The sequence below is a fragment of the Gossypium raimondii genome, chromosome 12 (assembly GCF_025698545.1).
Source record: "Gossypium raimondii isolate GPD5lz chromosome 12, ASM2569854v1, whole genome shotgun sequence".
NCBI classification, from domain to species: Eukaryota; Viridiplantae; Streptophyta; class Magnoliopsida; order Malvales; family Malvaceae; genus Gossypium; species Gossypium raimondii.
Window position 1 is genome coordinate 13019044 of NC_068576.1, and position 19232 is coordinate 13038275.

The following is a 19232-nucleotide window of genomic DNA, read 5'->3' on the forward strand; positions in this document are numbered from 1 at the left end:
AAGGCGCCCTTTGCGGGTTTTCGCCTTGGCCTCTCCCCCCCTTTTTTTTTTTAGGCAAAATACCTCTTCATTGAATCCGAATTCACAGGATTGGCCAAGCTTTTGCCATCCATTTCGGTTAAAATTAACGCTCCTCCAGAAAAAGCCTTTTTTACCACATAAGGTCCTTCCCAGTTTGGCATCCACTTTCCTCTGAAGTCTTTGTGTATGGGAAGGATCTTCTTCAGTACCAAATCCCCTTCATAGAAGTTCCTAGGACAAACTTTCTTATTGTAAGCTCGTATCATTCGTTTCTGGTACATTTGACCATGACGGATAGCTCTTAACCTCTTTTCTTCAATCAAGTTCATTTGATCGTATCGGATTGGACCCATTCGCTTCGTCTAACTTTAGTTCGACAAAACTTGGAGAGGGAATTTCGACCTCAATTGGTAGCATCGCCTATTCCATAAACCAAAGAGAATGGTGTTGCCCGGTAGAAGTCCTAACGGACGTTCGATAAGCATAGAGGCGAATGGTAACTTCGTGCCAATCTCTATAGGTCTCGATCATTTTCCCACAATCTTTTGATATTTTTATTGGTCGCCTCCACCGCTACCGTTCATCTTCGGACGATATGGCGATGAGTTGTTGTGCTTGATCTTGAATTGACTGCAAACCGCTGCTATCGTGCTATTGTTCAAGTTCAATGCATTGTCAGATATAATCCTTTCGGGCATTCCATATCGACATATGATTTCTTTCTTTAAAACTTATCGGTACGCCTTTGTGACGTTGGCGTAAGAAGTAGCCTCTACCCACTTAGTAAAGTAGTCAATCACTACAAAAATGAAACGATGTCCATTTGAAGCCTTTGGCGATATCGGCCCAATGACGTCTATGCCCCACATGGAGAAAGGCCATGGGGAAGTCATGACGTGAAGAGGTGAGGGAGGCACATGAATTTTGTCTCCGTAAATCTGGCATTTATGGCATTTCTTAGCATATTTGATGCAGTCTCCTTCCATGGTAGACCAATAATATCCGAATCTCATGATTTGTCTAGCCATTGTGAAACCGTTAGCGTGTGTTCCACAAATACCATCATGGACTTCTTCCAAGATCTGCTTGGCCTCCACAACGTCCACACATCTTAACAGCACCTGATCCTTTCCTCTTTTGTACAGGATCTCTCCATCTAAGACGTAGTCATTAGCCAGCCTTCTCAGCGTTCTCTTGTCATTCTCAGTTGTTTGGCTCGGGTATTCGTGATTTTTCACATATCGTAGTATGTCCTGATACCAAGGGTTGTTGTCTTTTTCCTCTTCAACGTTACAACAGTGGGCTGGAGCATCATAAATGCTCATTTGGATAGGCTTTACATCCTCCTGTTTATTTGCTTTCATCATGGAAGCCAATGTAGCCAAAGCATCGGCCATTTGATTCTCATCTCGCGGGAGATAACAGAAACTGATACCATCAAATTCCTCAATCAATTCGAGAACCAGCTTTCGGTAACTGATCAATTTGGGATCTCTTGTCTCCCATTCGCCTTTGAGCTGATAGATTACTAGTGCGGAATCTCCATACACCTCTAGTACTTTGATTTTACGCTCAATAGCTGCACGGATACCCATGATGCATGCTTCGTATTTTGCCATGTTATTTGTACAATCAAAGTCCAATTTGCTGGTGAATGGATAATAATCTCCATTCGGAGATACCAAGACTGCCCCAATTCCGTTGCCTACGGTGTTTGAAACTCCGTCGAAGTTTAATTTCCAAACATCGCCTCTTTGGCTATCATCTTCAATGGTTGCCACATACATCAGATCCTCATTTGGAAAATCAAAGCTCAAGGGCTCAAAATCTTCTAAAGCTCTACTAGCCAAAAAATCTGCTATTGCGCCCCCTTTTATAGCCTTTTGATTCACATAAACTATGTCAAATTCAGACAGTAAAATTTGCCATCGGGCCATCCTTCCATTTAGAGCAGTCGATTCCATCATGTATTTCAGAGGGTCCAACTTTGAGATTAACCAAGTCGTATGGTATAACATGTATTGTCTCAATCTCCGCGTAGTCCAGACCAAGGCGCAGCATAATTTTTCGATTGTCGAGTATCTCGTTTCACATTCAGTGAACTTCTTACTAAGATAGTAGATTGCTCTTTCTTTTCGTCCTGACTCATCATGTTGGCCGAGCACACACCCCATGGAATTTTCAAATACTGTCAAGTATAGTATCAGTGGCTTGTTCGGGCATGGTGGCATTAATACTGGGGCGTTAGACAGGTAATGTTTAACTTTTTCAAAAGTTTTCTGGCACTCCTCGTCCCATACACCTGGATTATGTTTCCTAAGAAGACGGAAGATGGGGTCACATTTCTCAGTTAACTGTGAAATGAATCGAGCAATGTAATTTAGTCTTCCTAGAAAACCTCGAACTTCTTTCTGAGTACTCGGTGGAGGTAATTCTTGTATGGCTTTAACTTTGTCTAGGTCAATTTCAATTCCCTTTTCGCTGACTAAGAATCCCAGCAGCTTTCCTGATCTAGCCCCGAAAGTACATTTGGCTGGGTTAAGTTTTAGCTGGAATTTTCTTAACCTTAGGAACAATTTTCTCAACACTTGTACATGCTCTTTTTCAGTTCTAGACTTCGCAATCATATCGTTAACATAGACCTCGATCTCTTTGTGCATCATGTCATGGAATAGGGTTACCATGGCTCTTTGATAAGTTGCCCCGGTATTTTTCAATCCGAATGGCATCACCTTGTAACAAAACGTCCCCCACATAGTTATGAATGTAGTCTTTTCCATGTCTTTAGGATGCATTTTTATCTGGTTGTATCCTGAGAAGCCGTCTATGAAGGAGAAAAGTGAGTATCCAGTCGTGTTGTCCACCAAGGTATCGGTATGAGGCAGTGGGAAATTATCTTTTGGGCTGGCTTTGTTCAAGTCTCTGTAGTCCACACACATTCGAACCTTCCCATCTTTCTTAGGAACAGGGACTATATTGGCTACCCATTCGAATACTTGACCATTGTAAGAAACCAAAGATCAAACCGCTTTTAACTTCTTCCTTTATTTTTAGCAAGACATCGGGCCTCATCCTTCGAAGCTTTTGTTGAACTGGCTTACATTCTTCCTTTATAGGCAGTCGGTGTACCACGATATCAGTACTCAACCCCGGCATATCTTGATAGGACCATGCGAAGACATATTTAAACTCTTGAAGTAACTCAACGAGGTTTTGCCTTGTTTCCTTAGTGATGCCAGTACCAATATTTACATTCCTTCCCTCTTCTAAGCTCACTACTTCTACTGATTCCTTATAGGGTAGGATTTGTTTTTCTTCTTCCTTCACCATTCTCAACAGATTTGGAGACAAAACGCTGTCTTGGTCATCTTCAAAATCCTGAGGATCATCTATACTCACGTCTTGTTCAAAAAGGGATCCTGAGTCAGTAACAGCGTCGCTCATCTCGTTGATATCTGAAGACCTGTTATTGGGACGAAAAGAGGCCCAAATAAAAGAATCTAAGAATACTTGTATGCACAGTATGATTATAAAAATGGAATGAAAAAGAATGAAAGAATATTTGCTCAAGGTGAGACTGAATGATAAGTTTTCATTGAAATTAGATTTTGGACATGTGCCTTTTACAAAAGATTCTTGTTACCCCCAGGCTTAGGGCAACAAGTGTTCTGAACATTACTCTGAATTAGTTCTAAATGTTACAGGGATCTCTTCTGCAGATCCGCTTATTCGAACGCTACGGTTCGTAAGGGCGAATACCCGATAAATTCTTTTCCACCCTTTCTTCCGCGGATATGGCATTGATGTCCAACCTTCCAATCCTTCCTTCTGTAACCTCATCCTTCTCCTCAGGGTAAACAATTCCCCCCGAAACAAAAGTCTTAGATATATGGGGAAAGGTTATCGGTCCCCATTTGGCTTCTATCCCGCTCAAATGTGTCCTTCTCTTTTCTTGCTTTTTCTCCATCTCCTTCCTCCTTTCCCTCGCATTAGGCTTATATCCCAAACCATAATGGTCCTGTTTGTTAACCAGGATCGGTACTTCGACCCGTCCCTGGAGGTATTTTCCAAGTCCTTTTCCAAGCAACGCTCCCTTTCCCATTGTTAGCTGTAAGCTCATTGACGTAGCTTTGGATATCTTAGGCTCTGGGATTTTGCTTCTCTCGATGACAAACGTGGCATTTACGAATTCCAATGATCAGAATGAACATTCTATCGCTTCACTATCAGTCTCTATATATGGCATATCATCGGTAACTGACGCAATGATGTCTTCTTCTGCACCTATAGTCACCAATCGACCCTCTACTACTAACTTCACCTTTTGGTGAAGTGACGATGGTACGGCTCCTACGGAATGGATCCAAGGCCTCCCCAATAGGCAATTGTAAGATGGTTTGATGTCCATTACCAAAAAGTCCACCTCGTATGTACTTGGACCGATCAATAGAGGTATCTCGATTCTTCCCATCACTCTTTTCTCAGTGCCATCAAATGCTCTCACTATATTTTGGCATGATTTCATGTGAGAAATATCCACAGGTAGCCTATTTAATGTGGATAGGGGTAAAACATTTAGTGCCGATCCGTTGTCAACGAGTATCCCCGGTAGTGTACACCCATTGCAACGGGCAGTGATATGCAAGGCCTTGGTAGATCCCATACCACCTGGCGGAATCTCATCATTGTTGAAAAAGATAAAGTTGTCGGCGTTTATGTTATTAACCAGGCGGTCCAGCTTGCTCACAGAGATATCGTTAGCAACATAAGTCTCATTTAGCACTTTTATCAACGCATTACGATGTGACTCCGAACTTAGAAGTAACTCGAGCACTGAGATACGAGCCGGTTGCTTACGCAATTGCTCCACCACGCTGTACTCACTGTGCTTCAAGAATTTTAAGAATTCTCTAGCCTCATTCTTAGTCACGGGTTCGTTAACCTGTGACCCAATTCTGGCCGTCTTTGCTTTGTCTTGTTCAACTGCCACAGCTTTTCCTTTCATAGACTCCTCTTTTGTATTTGCCGGGTCGTAGTGTTTTCCATTGCGTGTATAGAAACCTACATCGCTACACTCCTTTGAAGCATTTATCAGGTTCTCTTCTCCCGGGATCATCACATTGCAATTATAATTCCAAGGAACCTTTTTGATATCCTGGTAATGAAAGGCTACAGGTTTTTGGATTATGACCTTTGGCGCTAGTTGTATTCCTGATCCCGTATTTCTTGGTCTTGAAATAATCACCACCGGGTGATTTTGAGCTTTTCTCGCGGGTCCTTCCTCCGAGGCATAGACCTCTCCCTTTTCTAGTCCTTTGATCTCTTCATAAAATTCTAGCTCTTTATTGTCCATCATATTCTGTACCATGACCCTGAATTCAGTACAGTTTTGAATGTCATGGCCCTCTTTAGCATGGAACTCGCAATATCTCCCTATTCCTTTGGGCCTTTGCTTTGATTCTTGCTTGATTAGGCCTTGATTTTATCATTTGCCTCCAAACCCATTTCAGTGGGGTATTTACCTTCGCAATGTCATCTTTGATCCTCCTTCCCCCATTCTCAATGATCACGTTTACCCCTTTATCAGACAGATTGGGTAACGGATTCCCTGCTACGTTTGGTCCTGATGGGTCATCAAGCTTTACCAACCCCATCTTAATGAATCTTTCTACTGCCTTTTTAAACGCAGTGCAGTTCTCGATCGAATGCCCCGATATCCCCGCATGGTATTCACACTGGGCATTCATGTCATACCATTTAGGGTATGGTGGTTGCATAGGCTCTAGATAATGTGGAGACACTATATGCGCATCGAATAGTTTCTGATACAATTCCCCGTAGGTTATTGGAATGGGCGTAAATTGAAATCTCTCTGTGTTAGTCCTTGTGTTGGGCCTTGTGTTGGGCTCCTGCCTTGAGGAGGTCTCGTAACCGGGAGTTATCATTTTGGGGGCCAAGCAGAATCGGTTTTGAATGGCTCTTGCTATATGTGCTTACATTGTTCACTTCGTTATCCTTTTTCCTTGGGGCTGATCTTTTGAAGTTTTCCCCTGCTTCTATTTTACCGCTCCTTATTGCGTTTTCGATCATTTCACTGGACATTACCATATCCGATAAGCTCTTGGTGGCACTCCCCAACATGTGGCTGATGAACGGGGCCTTCAACGTATTGATGAAAAGCATAGTGACCTCTCTTTCCAAAAGAGGTGGCTGGACTTGCGTTGCCACTTCCCTCCATCGTTGGGCATATTGCCTAAAACTCTCGTTTTGTTTCTTTTCCATGTTCTGTAACGTAATTCGATCAGGTGTTATGTCTGTCACATGGCCATATTGCTTCATGAAAGCTTGCGCCAAATCTTTCCATGAACTAACTTTAGCACGACTCGATTGATTGTACCACACAGTTGCGAACCCGATCAAACCATCACGGAAGCAATGGATTAACAGTTGATCATTGTTGGACGTATCCTGTCATTCTTGACGAACATAGTTATATGAGCTCCGGGACAACTAGTCCGTTGTATTTTTCAAACTCCGGCATCTTGAATTTGGAGGAGTACGGATCGAGAACCAAACTTAAATCGTTGGCGTCAACTCCACATTGGTAGTCGATGTTTTCCATGCCTCTAAATTTTTCCTCTAGCCATCTACACCGCTCTTCCAGCTTGTTTTGGGTGTCCGTTTTGATTTTTCCATTTCGCTATGTCATCAAGATCCGGAACCACGGGTTGGTAGGGTTGTCCCGTGGTTAGAACCCGAGCCTACTTGAAAATGCACTTGGTATTGAGGCGCCACTCGATATTGAGGTCTAGGTGCTCCTTGTGGGCCTATGTCTTGTTGTGCTTGGGTATTTGTCGGGGTAAAACCTGGAGGATAAACAGGATCCTCCTGATAATTTCCTGAATTAATCACAGTGCTTTTTCCTTTATCAGCCAACAATTGTGCTAGTGGCTCATAATCTTTTGGGATTCCAATGCGTCTTGTTGAATTCTATCCAATTGTTCCCTGCATCCTATCTTGCATTTCTTTTTGCATTTGTTCTAGCCTTTCTAACCTCTGATCCATTGCTTTTGTTTGTCGTCGAGTACCGTAGTAATGTTTGGTTGGTGGATTTTTGTTGGTTTCCAGGATAACTGTGACAATTTTGATTAATTAGGGCCTTCTTAATGAAACTTAATGCATGTAATGAAATGTAATATAAATGCATGAATGCAAAGGAGGCATTGATTCTAATTCAATTTCATTAGAAGAACTCGATTTAGAAAACAAATTTCTTTACATAAAATGGACTACATATACGGCTTTGCCCTCATACTCAAAGTCTTAACACTCCTAAGGAGCTGAGCCAACTTTCGACCTCGGCTTGATTCTAATTCATAACTTAAACTCAGCAAATCAGCTTGAACTGCCAAGGTTTGCAGATGATCGGCTACTTCTCGTACTTGAGTAACAGCTTGTCCCATAACGTAATCTCTATCTCTAATCTGATTTTGGGCATGATGGAACTGCTCCTGGTACTGTTCGTTACGCCTTTCAAGAAGCTCCATTCGCAGCTCAGAATTGTGCAATGCGTCCTCAAGCTCTCCTATCTTTCCTTTTAGTTTTTTGATCTTTTCTAAGCTCACTCTTAACTCTATCACAGAGTTGCAACTACGGTGCAAATGAAGTGACTTTTCCAATTCTGCTACCCGGGCTTTTAATTTTACTTCTTCATTCTGACATTCTAACAAGTTTTTCTCCAAAGCATTCTCTCGAACTAGGGCGTCTTGAAATTTCTTCTCCCACTGATCAGCTTTAGCCTTTTCTTCTTTGACCTCATGTCGCCACTGCTCTGACGTTTTACCGGCAGTTCTCATCGACACTCGCAGCTTCTTATAATCCGTTTTTAAACTATCTAAATCTTCTTCGGCTTTATTCTTTCCTTTCTTCAACTTCTCAACTTCCAACTTGTGAATATCAACATCCAATCCCAAACGCATCTTTTCCTCTTCTAGTTGCTCAATTTTCTTTCCCAACTCCGAACTTCTTTTTTCAAAGTCTTGTTTAATGATCTCTAGTTCTGATGGAACTACTTGTAGATGCTCCTCTATCGGTCGAACATCCTCTTGGCTTGATGCGGGGATGTTATCATTGATTCTTCTTCCCCACAACAAATTATACTCGGGAGTTGTCATCGGGTTTACAGTGAATATCTTCATTCTGTGGACTTGGTTCCAAGCATTTGACATTTCACGAACCTTCTTCTTGTGATTATCTTCTTTGAACGAGAATTCACACTGAGCCAACCCATGTGTCGACGGTATGAACTGTCTAGACCTGTACTGCCTCAAGACTAGTAAAGGGGCGTACCCAACGGCTCCCCAAATTCCGAGCAAAGGAACCCAATTGAACTCTCCACACCGGTACAAAATTTCGCTAGGGATCATCCATGGGGCTCTCCATTCGACATCTTCCTCCTGAAGGTTTTGGAGGATCACCAACCATTTCTCTTCTGTGATATCGTCTCGTCTTGGCGTAGCTACTAATTCCCTTAATGGAGAATAGTTTTCGGAGAATACTCGATAGGAGATCTTCTCTACTTTCCAAAAGTGACTATGGAACCACACTAATAACAATTGCGTGCATCCGATGAACCTTCCTTCACCCGCTCTTCGACATACACTTAGTGATCTGAAGGTTTCGGCCAAGATTGCTGGGACCGGTGTGACCCTCTTGTCAAGCCTGTCAAACAAATCTGAAACTGCTTCGTCCACATGCCCTAATGCCTTGGGGAAAATGACCAAACCATAAATGCTGAAAGCGAAAATATCGACCCTCTTTCTCACATCCGGATGTGCCAAGATCAGATCTTGCAGACTTTTCCAAGGCATGCACTTGTTGTCTCTTTTTTGCTTGATCCGGGCTGCAACCCATTGCTCGCTCATCCCTGTAATACTCATTAATTTCTTTAAGAAGTTCGGGACATATGCCGCTCTCGAATAGGCCTTATCAACTTGGGTCCTCGGACATCGTAGCAAGGTCGTATATTCTTCTATCGTGGGTACCAAATCTACTTTTCCAAATGTGAAACAACTATAGGCGGGGTTCCAATACTGTACAAGGGCTCGGAACAAGTGTTTGTCTATCTTTACGTCGAGCAGATAAGGCAAATCGTCGTAGTTATTGTAGAAGAGTTGTCTAATCTCATCACTCCACTGATCCCAAATTTCCTTCAATTCTTGTAGGTTGTTTTGAGTTACGCTAATTCGAGTGAAGTCCCATAACTCTGACACGTATCCCTCCATAAGGCTATCACCCTTTTCTTGTTAAATTTTTTCAGACCAAACTCGGACGGCCGCATTATCTTCCACTTTACCAAGAAACTCCCTTTCCATGTTGAGCTCTCTATTTAAACACCGAACACGAATCAACACCTCCTTTATGATGAGAATGCCATGCAATCACAATCAAGGTAAAAGCAAAGCAAGTCAATATAATAAACAAAAATTCAAAGTATACAAGAGATAATAATTAAGGCTACTATTCAGGAAACTACTAGGGCTCCAGGAATCTCTACTTAGGGCAAGTTCCTAGGCTTGTTACATGCGGCTTGGTTCTAAAGCAAAGGTACCCGAACCAGCAGATTCCTCAATCCTCACCCATTATAGGCTCATACGGACTGAGTTCGGTTCAGGGGAATACATTTCCCTATGGCTGCACGGAGATGAAAATCTCACGAAGACATAGGTACGGATGTATCCCGAAAGCGATCCGCTATCCTGCACGGAGGTGAAAACCTCACGAAGGAGTAGCTTCTCACTCCCACTTAAAAGGGAAAGATCGAACGATCATGCAGTGCAATGTGCAGAGATATACATCTAAACGCAGTAATTATAAACAAGATAATAAAGACTGAAATAAAGACGAATGAAACGCAACACAAGGATCGTGTCAAGTTTTCAATCTTTGACAAAAAGACAAGGTAATCAATACATGGCTCGACTCTCTTATTTTTTGTCCCCAGTGGAGTCGCCAAGCTGTTGACACCATTTTTAGGATGAAAAACTGGGTCGACTTGGTTTTGAAAAATGGAACGGGAGTCGCCACCAATCCTTTTTATGAGGTGTGATTGGATCACCTCGAACAGTAGTTGTTTTTAATAAAAGGGTTTGATTTTATTAAAACAACAAGTTTGGTCCACGAAATTTAGAAAAACGGGTTCGGGAGTCGGTTACGCACGAAGAAGGATTAGCACCCTTGATACGCCCAAAATTGGTACCTAGTTGATTACTTAATGTCTTAGTGTCGAAAAACTGAAAACTTTAAAGAAATTTAAAAATATGATCCTTGTATTAAAATGTTGAAAATTTTGGGAAAAGGGGCACGTTCCACGTTAATCGAGAAAGAAAGCATCATATCCAGTAAGTTAGGACACAATGTCTCGAATTCCCGATACGCGAATGAATGCTAAAATTTTATTTATTTTAAAAGATATTTTCTTATCTCGGGTTTAGGAAAGGGATCATGCCCAGTAAGTTAGGACACGATCTTTTCTTAATTCCCGAGATCATTTAAAACTTGAGTTTGAAAAGATTCGTAGATTTAGATTTATTGTGAAAATCGAAACCCAGTAAGTTAGGGCCCGATTTTCTCGAATCCAAACACGAAATGCCATTTAAAAAAAATATTATATCGAGTAAAACAAAACACAAAATCATAGTGAAAGCAAATTACATTTTTATGCATGGCAAAATCTTAATGAAGACAAAAGCATAAAATGATATGAGCAATAGTAACAATAATAAATAAAAGTCAAACCTACGATCATAACAATGCATACAAACAAATAAATTAAAATATTTGTTCAAAGTAATAATGAAAATGAAATAAATAGTGAACACGAATAAAAATACAAAGAGATATATATATGTATATAAACATAAATTAAAATATGTGTGTATTGTATATGTATTTACTAAAATAAAAATATGTATGTATAAAAAGTATAAAATACAAATAATATATACATCATAGGCGCATTTATATCTATATAAACTTAAAAGAATATGTACACGCACATATAAGAAAATGTAAAAATTTAAAATGTATAAATATTATATAAGAATATAAAATATGAATGTGTGTATATCCTTACAAAAATAAAAAGTGTGCACATATATTAAACATAAAGTGTAAAATATATAAGTATGTACATATATATATATATATAAAAACAAGGTTTTGGAATGAGACATAAAATGTAGCAGAATAAAAATAATAATAAATAACATTAATCATAGCAATATTAAATGAAATACATAAAAAATGTGAAATACTAAAATGAATTTCAGAATGATATTTGGGGTCTTAAATTGCAAACACATAAAATAAGATCGTAAGGGACGGAAATAAAGCGCGTTCAAAGTATGAGGGACTCATGAGAAATATATTCCATCCCAATACGCTATGCTTTTAACAGAAAGGCGGCATATGGTCTAAGGACCAAATCGAAATGGGAGCTAAACTCACAGGCCGAATTTATAAAGTAAATAAATAAGCAAAAGGACGAAATCGAAATAAATAAAAATACGGATGGATCAAAGGCGCAAATAGCCCATTTCATGCAAACGCGCGGATCCCCCCTGGAGCGGGTCGGATCGCATGCGGGTCATGGGGCCTCAAAACGGCGCCGTTTAATGAAAACTTAACCCCTCTCTTAACCTAGCTGCATTCAGCTTCAAAAATAAGAAAAAGAAAAGAATCCCTTCTTCTCCCTCATTTCGGTTACTTAGACCTAGGCCATCATCGCCGCCTCCATGGCCGGTAATGGGAGTTCTGTGAGCAACCTCTCGGCCTCCCTTCTGCGGCGTCCCCGAAGGCTAAACCTTCTCGACCATGGGACCAAAGAGGAAAAAGGTAAAACACCTCCTTTCTGCCCAACTCCGGTGACTGCCAAGGTGGGACTCCGGCACCAGTTCGTCGAGGCGGTCAGGTATTTCCTTTTTCTTTTTCTCTTTTAAATTCCTTTTTTTATTATTAAAAAAGGTATTGAAACAAGTAAATGAAAAATAAAAATAAAAATAAAAATAAAAAAAGAAAATAAAGAAGATGAAAAACAAATAGAAAAAAGGATTGGAATCGGGCCTTTTCTTAGATTTTTAGATCTGCTTTTGTCCGATTATTCCATTTTCTTTTCGTTTCTGTTTTTGCGTGTAAATGATGAACATAGAAAGGAAATAAAAATAGATTAAAAGGAGCATGAATGGGTAAATCTCAACCTTTTTGATTTCTGTTTTCTTGTTCACCAGATAATCCAAAAAAAAAACCTCCTCACTGAATTACATTTAGTTCGGCTTTTATAGCCAACTATGTTATTATCTTTTTACTCTATTCTACTGTTCTTTTCCCCTGTTCTCTTCTATCGTTTTGTCTGGTTTGCAGGTTTTGGGCAAGGTCAACGGGTGTTGGAAGGATAACCCGACCATTTTGGTGCAAAATCGATGGCGTCATCATGCTTGAGCGTAGAGTACGCTGCGAGAGCAAGAGAGGACGTACGGCGCACTGAGGCTGTGGTTGAGGGTTGAACTGGGTTAGGGTTTTGACATTTTGGGCTAGGTTTCTAGTAGGCTGTTTGGGTTTGATTTGGGCCCGGGCGGAAAATGGGCTGTACAACTGGAAAGTGTGCTGAAATTGAAGATGTTGACAATGCTACAAGCTCGAGGTATAGCTTTAACCCTTCGTCCCAAGAGTATGATCAAGGTTGGAAGAAAAAATAGGGTAAATATAGGGAAATAATGCACCAGGCATTGTGAATACACAAAAGGGGGACAATCATGTCCTCAGTCTCCATCGCTTCAAAGATGGCGTACAAAAGGGTGTTCTTGAGAGGAGCTCGACATTCTACAAATAGATGAATAAGTTTAGCCCTATACTATTAAAAAAAATTAAAAAATGTTAAATTTTAATAGAATTAATTTTTACTGTTTCAAAAATATAATTTATTATTTAACAAAATTATATTTGAAAAGTTTTTTTATGGTTTTATAAATGAATTTTTTTAAGTTGAATCGCAAATGGGCAAAAGAATTCATGTAATTTTTAAACAATAAATGTGAACTTTGTCCAATTTTTTTTAATAACACACAACTAAATTGATTCATTTGACATTAAAATGACTTATTTAATTTAGTCTCTATAATAGGAGACTTCCACAATACTTTCATCTTTATTCTTTAATACATTTTCAAATTAAGGAGATTTGTATTTGAATTTAAATTTTCATGTTCCATAAAATTCTTACCATTGAATCCATGGTGGAGCTACCCTCTCAAAATGAAAAATGTTTCATTTAGATTCTTAATAATTTATAAAATTTTAAATTAGTAATGATAAAATTGTACTTTGGCCCTTAAAAATGATAAAATTTGATTTAATCCTTTAAAATTATAAATATATATTATTAAAATGGTGAATTCCCTAAAAAAAATTCTGACTCTGTCACTGATTGAATAAAAAGATTGTCGGTTTAAATTTTTGTTTTTTTTTTTTAATTTTGCTCTATAAAGAAGGGAAATATTTTGTATACATACTTCAAGTTAAAGATAAACCACACAATAATAGAAAAATTCCTTCATGGATTGTTTTTTTGGAAATATCCTACACGATTTTGATAATGCCCTTACATATCAAAATCAAAACCAAAATCTAATGATCAGATAACCATATCAAACATGTGCTATTACTGTAAGCCAAATGAGGTTTTTAAGGTTAAAAGAAATTTAAGTCTGTAATTAATAATTTTTTCGATGAACGCTTTGGTTTTGTCCGATGAGAGAAGCGGTGGCGACATTGTTAATGATGATTATAATACAAAAAAAAGGTCAAATTTAAAGAGATGGGAGAGGATCTTGATGGGAATATGTCTGTTGATTCGGCCTCGGTGCCTGGATCTTCCTAGAAAGACAAGCTGTTAAAAAGAAGATCCATCGGGTTGATGATATTTTCTTTGGGCTCTGATATCTTAGACGGAGAAGATTGTGCAATCTAATGTTAATGGTATCCCAGCCATTGACTTCTTAGAGCGAATTCAACACCTTTTGGTTAAGGATATGGTACCACTGTGGTAGTGAAATTATTAAGGAGAAATATTTGATATTCTACACTTCTCAATCGAATTTCTAATCTTTGGATACCCTTTCAATCGTTTCATCTAATGGGCATGGAGAATGGGTCTTTTTTTAGTTAGATTCCAAAATAAGAGGGACTATGAAATGGTGTTGACTTAGGGACTATGAAATGGTGGTGTTTGGGCACTACCTCACTGTCCAGCCATGGATTGTGGACTTCAACCCGTCAAAAGCCTTCCCAAGTGTAGTGTTGACATGGATTCGATTCCCTGGTTTGCTAGGCTTTTTGCATAAGCGAAAGGTTCTGGAACAGATTGGAAGTTTGGTTGGTAAGGTGGCTCGGTTACATCTAAAACCGGATAATAGAACTAGTGGTAGATTTACAAGGATGGTTGTGTTTGTGGATTTAGATAAACCGCTCATCTCACAGGTCTTGGTCAACGGCAAATTTCAAATAATAGAATTCGAAGCCTTACCGGGGGTTTGTTTCGCTTACGGCCGATATGGCCATGTTAAGAGTTCATGCCATTTTGAGATGGTTGAGTTAAACCTTCCTAGCAAGGAAGTAAAAACCATCCCCTTGACAGAGAACGTTAACAGTGGTGGAGGCTCCTTACGACCCTTGGATGATTATCGAACGAAGGTCTAGGCTGAATGAAAGGGATATTAGTGGAAAAAAAGGTAATAATTACGGCTAAAAATTAGGTAGGATCCAGTTTTGATCCGTTAACTCGAGGATTATGGCCCATTTGAGGGTGTTAAAGGCAAAGAGAAATGGGTCGAGACAAGATAATGTGGGTGAGGTGTCTGGTGAATCAAAGTTAACAAATTAGCTTGGTTCAAATGGGTCACATGTCTTAATTCGTGAATAAGGGGGCAAACGATGGGAGTTTTGGGCTAGCATTTGGAAAAGTCTATTGGACAGAGTTTGATTGTTTCTGGGTTGTCTCCTTCTCATCTTCACGGGCCACTCCCTTCCAATTCTTTACATCAGGCGTTGGAATTGACGAAAAGGGTGGGTACCTTCAAGCCTAATAACAGTGAGTTATTAATTAACCACCCTCCAACATAAGAAATTTTTACTACCAATACCGGCTCGTTAGAGGTCGTGGGTAATAATCCCACAGGGATTGGGACTCCTAATATCGTTTTTATGTGAGCAGATTCAAAAGTCATGGCAGCTGTCGTGCCCACGACTTCTCGCATGCTGGATTGAAAAATAAATAAAAGGGGATTTTAGTTGATAAATGTTAAAATAATAAAATGAATAGAATGAAATAATAACAGAATGATAATTGCAAAATAAAATTAAATTGGTAAATGAAATATGCAAATTCTTAGCCTTAGACTAGATAATTCCATTCTCGAATCGATCCTTGAAAGTGGATTTTTCCTTCCAAACGATAAGGTGGTTATAGTGACCAAGGACGCCTCAACCGCCAACTCCTCTTTATGTAGTTGATTCCGGTACGACTTGCAAACCAACCCTTACTGGCTATCTAACCACGTAACACTTGTTCGTAATTTAAGATCTTGGCAGCCTTGCGATCTAGAAAAGTCCAACTTGAATTAATGGCCTCAACCGCGTGGGTTGTTTAAAGTTGATCACTATCTCCCTTTACAGAGGTCCAACTGGCCATTACCCACCTGGATACGCCAATTTATTTACGGGAACTCGAACGCGGCAAACAGCTGTCTTGTTTTCTCAACTGTACACCAAACTACTTTGACCTAATGTGCACTTTTTGAGTTGAAATAAAATTAACTTTGAGGGACGATTGTGACTATCCCATATTCCGGAAAGATAATGAATACCGTGTTGTAAGGTTTTAGCGCGGGTTCATATCTCACAATTTTCGACCGGAATGATAACCGACCTAAGGCTAAATGTAGATTAGTTGAGCATGAAATTAATCATACTAGATTGGGGTTTAAGAGTGAAAAGTCAATTGTACCAAAATATAAAAAGAAGAAAGAAATTACAGAAAAGCTTGAACAAAAATATGCTTAGTTGCTTCTTAATTCAAGTGTAAAATCAAGTATGTTTTCAAGTCACAATTACAAGCCTTTATATAGGCTTCTCAAAGAGTTAATTTAGCATGTTTTTATGCTAAAATCATGTTTAACAACCAACACAAAATCAAATATTTTTTTCTAAATATAGGATTTAACCAAGTAAAAGAATAATCTTGCAATTTTCAATTCAGCCCCTTGTCTTGCTTTTTGTTCCAATTTAGCCCAATTTTGCTTGTTTTTTAACTTCAGCATTCCAATAGCATCCCTGATAAAATTTAAACAAGAAATCACAAGCTTAGTAGCATTCTATTAAAAAATTACCAAAAATAGGTACATTAAACACAGGAAATTAGCTTGCTATCAATGAGCTTTAACCATTCACCCAAAAAATGATGCTCCTACGTATGTGCTTAAATTGTTCACCAAAATATGGTGCTCTTAGGCATGAGCTTAAACTGATCATCCAAAATATGATGCTCCTAAGCACGAGATTAAGCTAAACATCCAAAAACATTTTGAAATGCATCATGACTTGATCATTCAAAATACGACAATGCATAGGTACTTGGTTTCATTGCTAGGTTTAGTCTAAATGAACTATATATATTCTTGATGGCATCATTTGAAGATTGCAAATCTTGTCAAGCCAGATTCAAAGATGAATTGCAACATTTGAAGCAAATCATCACTTTTTTCACTCAATAAAAGTCGTGTATATGGCCAAGTCTTGAGGGAGTATTTGTAGAAGGAGAAATTTTGAATCAATCAGAATTCTTCACTACGTGTCGTTATTGTTTATATATAATTGAAATAAATTAAATTAATTAAGAGGTAAATGAAGAAATTAAATCATTTTAGAACTTTTTTATATAAAAAAAATCACATTTTTAAGAATTATTTATCTCTAATTTGTTTAAATTAATATTTTTTGGTACAATTATGATTTGAACCTAAGTTATTCCTGGAGAAGGTGAGCACCCGATCAATAACACACAACTTGGGGTTCTAATTTAAATTAATATGAGATAAACAATAAATGAAAGATTTTAATTCTTGTAGAACACTAAAAATAAAGAACCTTCTTTTACTTAGACTTATTGACACTATAAAAAGGATCACCTCCAAGCAATTCAACACAACTTTATAAGTTTGAAAGTCCAAAAGTTCAAAAATCGTAGCTTGAAAACCCTTGAAGCTTTACCAATCAAATTGTATCAACATAAAGAAGATAAAACCGATTCTTAAACATCAAGTTTAGAATACCATTAAAGCAGACTTAACCATCCAAGATGAAATTTCAAAGATTCTTGGATTCAAACTATCTCCACACTCATTTTCAAGATTTAGTCTTGACGACTTTTAAAATGAACTTCAGTAATTCAGGATCAAAGTCTAGAAGACCTTTGAATCCAAACTAAATAAAATTCTCAAGCAAACAACTCTCTAAACCCGTTTCAAGATAAAATCCCAACAATCCTTAAAGCGAACAATATCCATTTCAAATGTAGTCTATACGACTTTTAAATCAAAACTTTATTAATGAGAAAAATCAAATGATTTGTCTAGAAATTTTAACTCAAAATTCATAAATAAATTTGTTTCCTATTGGTTTTAAATTTTTAAATATTATTTTCGAGGGGTAAACTACACCCATGGTCACTTTTGTTTACCTTAGGTTACATTTCAGTCACTTATGTTTGAAATGTTACGTATTAGTCACTTACGTTATCGTGTTGTAACATTTTAGTCACTGAGCCGTTAATTGTCGTTAATGGTTTAATGGTAAGCTGACGTGGCACGTTAAATCATCATTTCAAACAAAAACTTTAGGTTAAATTGTACAATTGGTCCCCATAATTTTTCATTTTGAGCAATTTAATTCTTTTATGTTCTTTTAACTTTCTTTTTTTTTTCTTTTTCTTTTCCATTCTCTTCTGCTTCTCCCTCTGTTTTTCTACCTTCTTTATTTCTTTTAACATACCAGAAAGTCGAATTGGTAGTGAAGAAAGAAGCATGGTATGGGTTTATGGGTTTTGGTTATAGGCAAAAGATGACAGTCGACTTCCTACTTCTTTTTTCATTGCCAATTCGACTTTCTAATATGTTAAAAGAAATGGAAAATGTATGAAAACAGAGGGAGAAACAAAAGAGAATGGAAAAAAAGAGGAAAATTTAAAGAACATAAAAGAAAAAAATTAAATTACTTAAAACAAAAAAATATAGGAATCAATTGTATAATTTAACCTAAAATTAATGATGATTTAACGTGCCACGTCAGCTTACCGTTACACCATTAACGACGATTAATAGCTCAGTGACTAAAATGTTACAACATGATAACGTAAATGACTAAAACGTAACATTTCAAACATAAGTGACTAAAACGTAACCTAATGTAAACAAAAGTGACCATGGGCGTAGTTTACTCTATTTTCGAGGCATAATTTGCACTAATTAGTATATATTTAAATAAAAAAAAGAATCAGTCGGTAATAAAAATGATTTTCCATTTATTTAAATTTGATTCCAACTGAAACAGAACAGTTTTACACAACCATAACATGTGGAAAAATTAAACTAAAAAGAAAAAAGAAAATAAAAGAAAAGAGAAACAAAGGGTTTTGTCGGTCGTGAAATGAAGGGAATCTGGAAAAGCAAAAAAAGAAAAAGAAAAGGGAAGACACCATTCGTTTGTAACGGACGGGTATGAGCAAAAGAATCTTTACCCTGCATTAAACGTTCCTGATTCTTATTCTATTTTATATAATTAATAACAAACCAAATTAAATTGCATTGTCAAAAGAATCTTTCACATGCCTGCCACACCTTTTTTTTAATACTAAAAAAAGAAGAAAGAATTTTACTAGACAAAAAAAGAAGCCATTTTTCTTACTTGGCAACTGTTGTTTAGTATTAGAAAACCCATCATCTCATTTTGCTTTATAATGACAACTTCGTTGGCGCTAGGTTAGAAAATTTTATGTTTAAATATAAAATCAATGATTTCTCATAACTCTGAATACGACGTAGTCTTCAATGAATGTTTGGGTTAAAAGTTAAATCTCTTAATTTAGAAGGAGAGGGAAAAGA

The 19232-nt window shown here is 37.9% G+C and overlaps 2 protein-coding genes across 2 annotated transcripts; both read right to left on the bottom strand.

Annotated features, from left to right (window-relative positions):
• Positions 1–594: 594 nt before the first annotated feature.
• On the bottom strand, positions 595–4123 carry LOC128035452 (uncharacterized). The gene is made up of 5 exons (XM_052625193.1): positions 3762–4123; positions 3123–3484; positions 2427–3016; positions 825–2375; positions 595–672 (listed from the first exon to the last, which is right to left on the bottom strand). Exons 1-5 carry the CDS (start codon positions 4121–4123, stop codon positions 595–597), a joined length of 2943 nt encoding a protein of 980 aa, XP_052481153.1.
• Positions 4124–4219: 96 nt separating this feature from the next.
• LOC128035453 (uncharacterized) lies at positions 4220–5768 on the bottom strand. The gene is made up of 2 exons (XM_052625194.1): positions 5544–5768; positions 4220–5380 (listed from the first exon to the last, which is right to left on the bottom strand). Exons 1-2 carry the CDS (start codon positions 5766–5768, stop codon positions 4220–4222), a joined length of 1386 nt encoding a protein of 461 aa, XP_052481154.1.
• Between the last annotated feature and the right edge of the window lie 13464 nt (positions 5769–19232).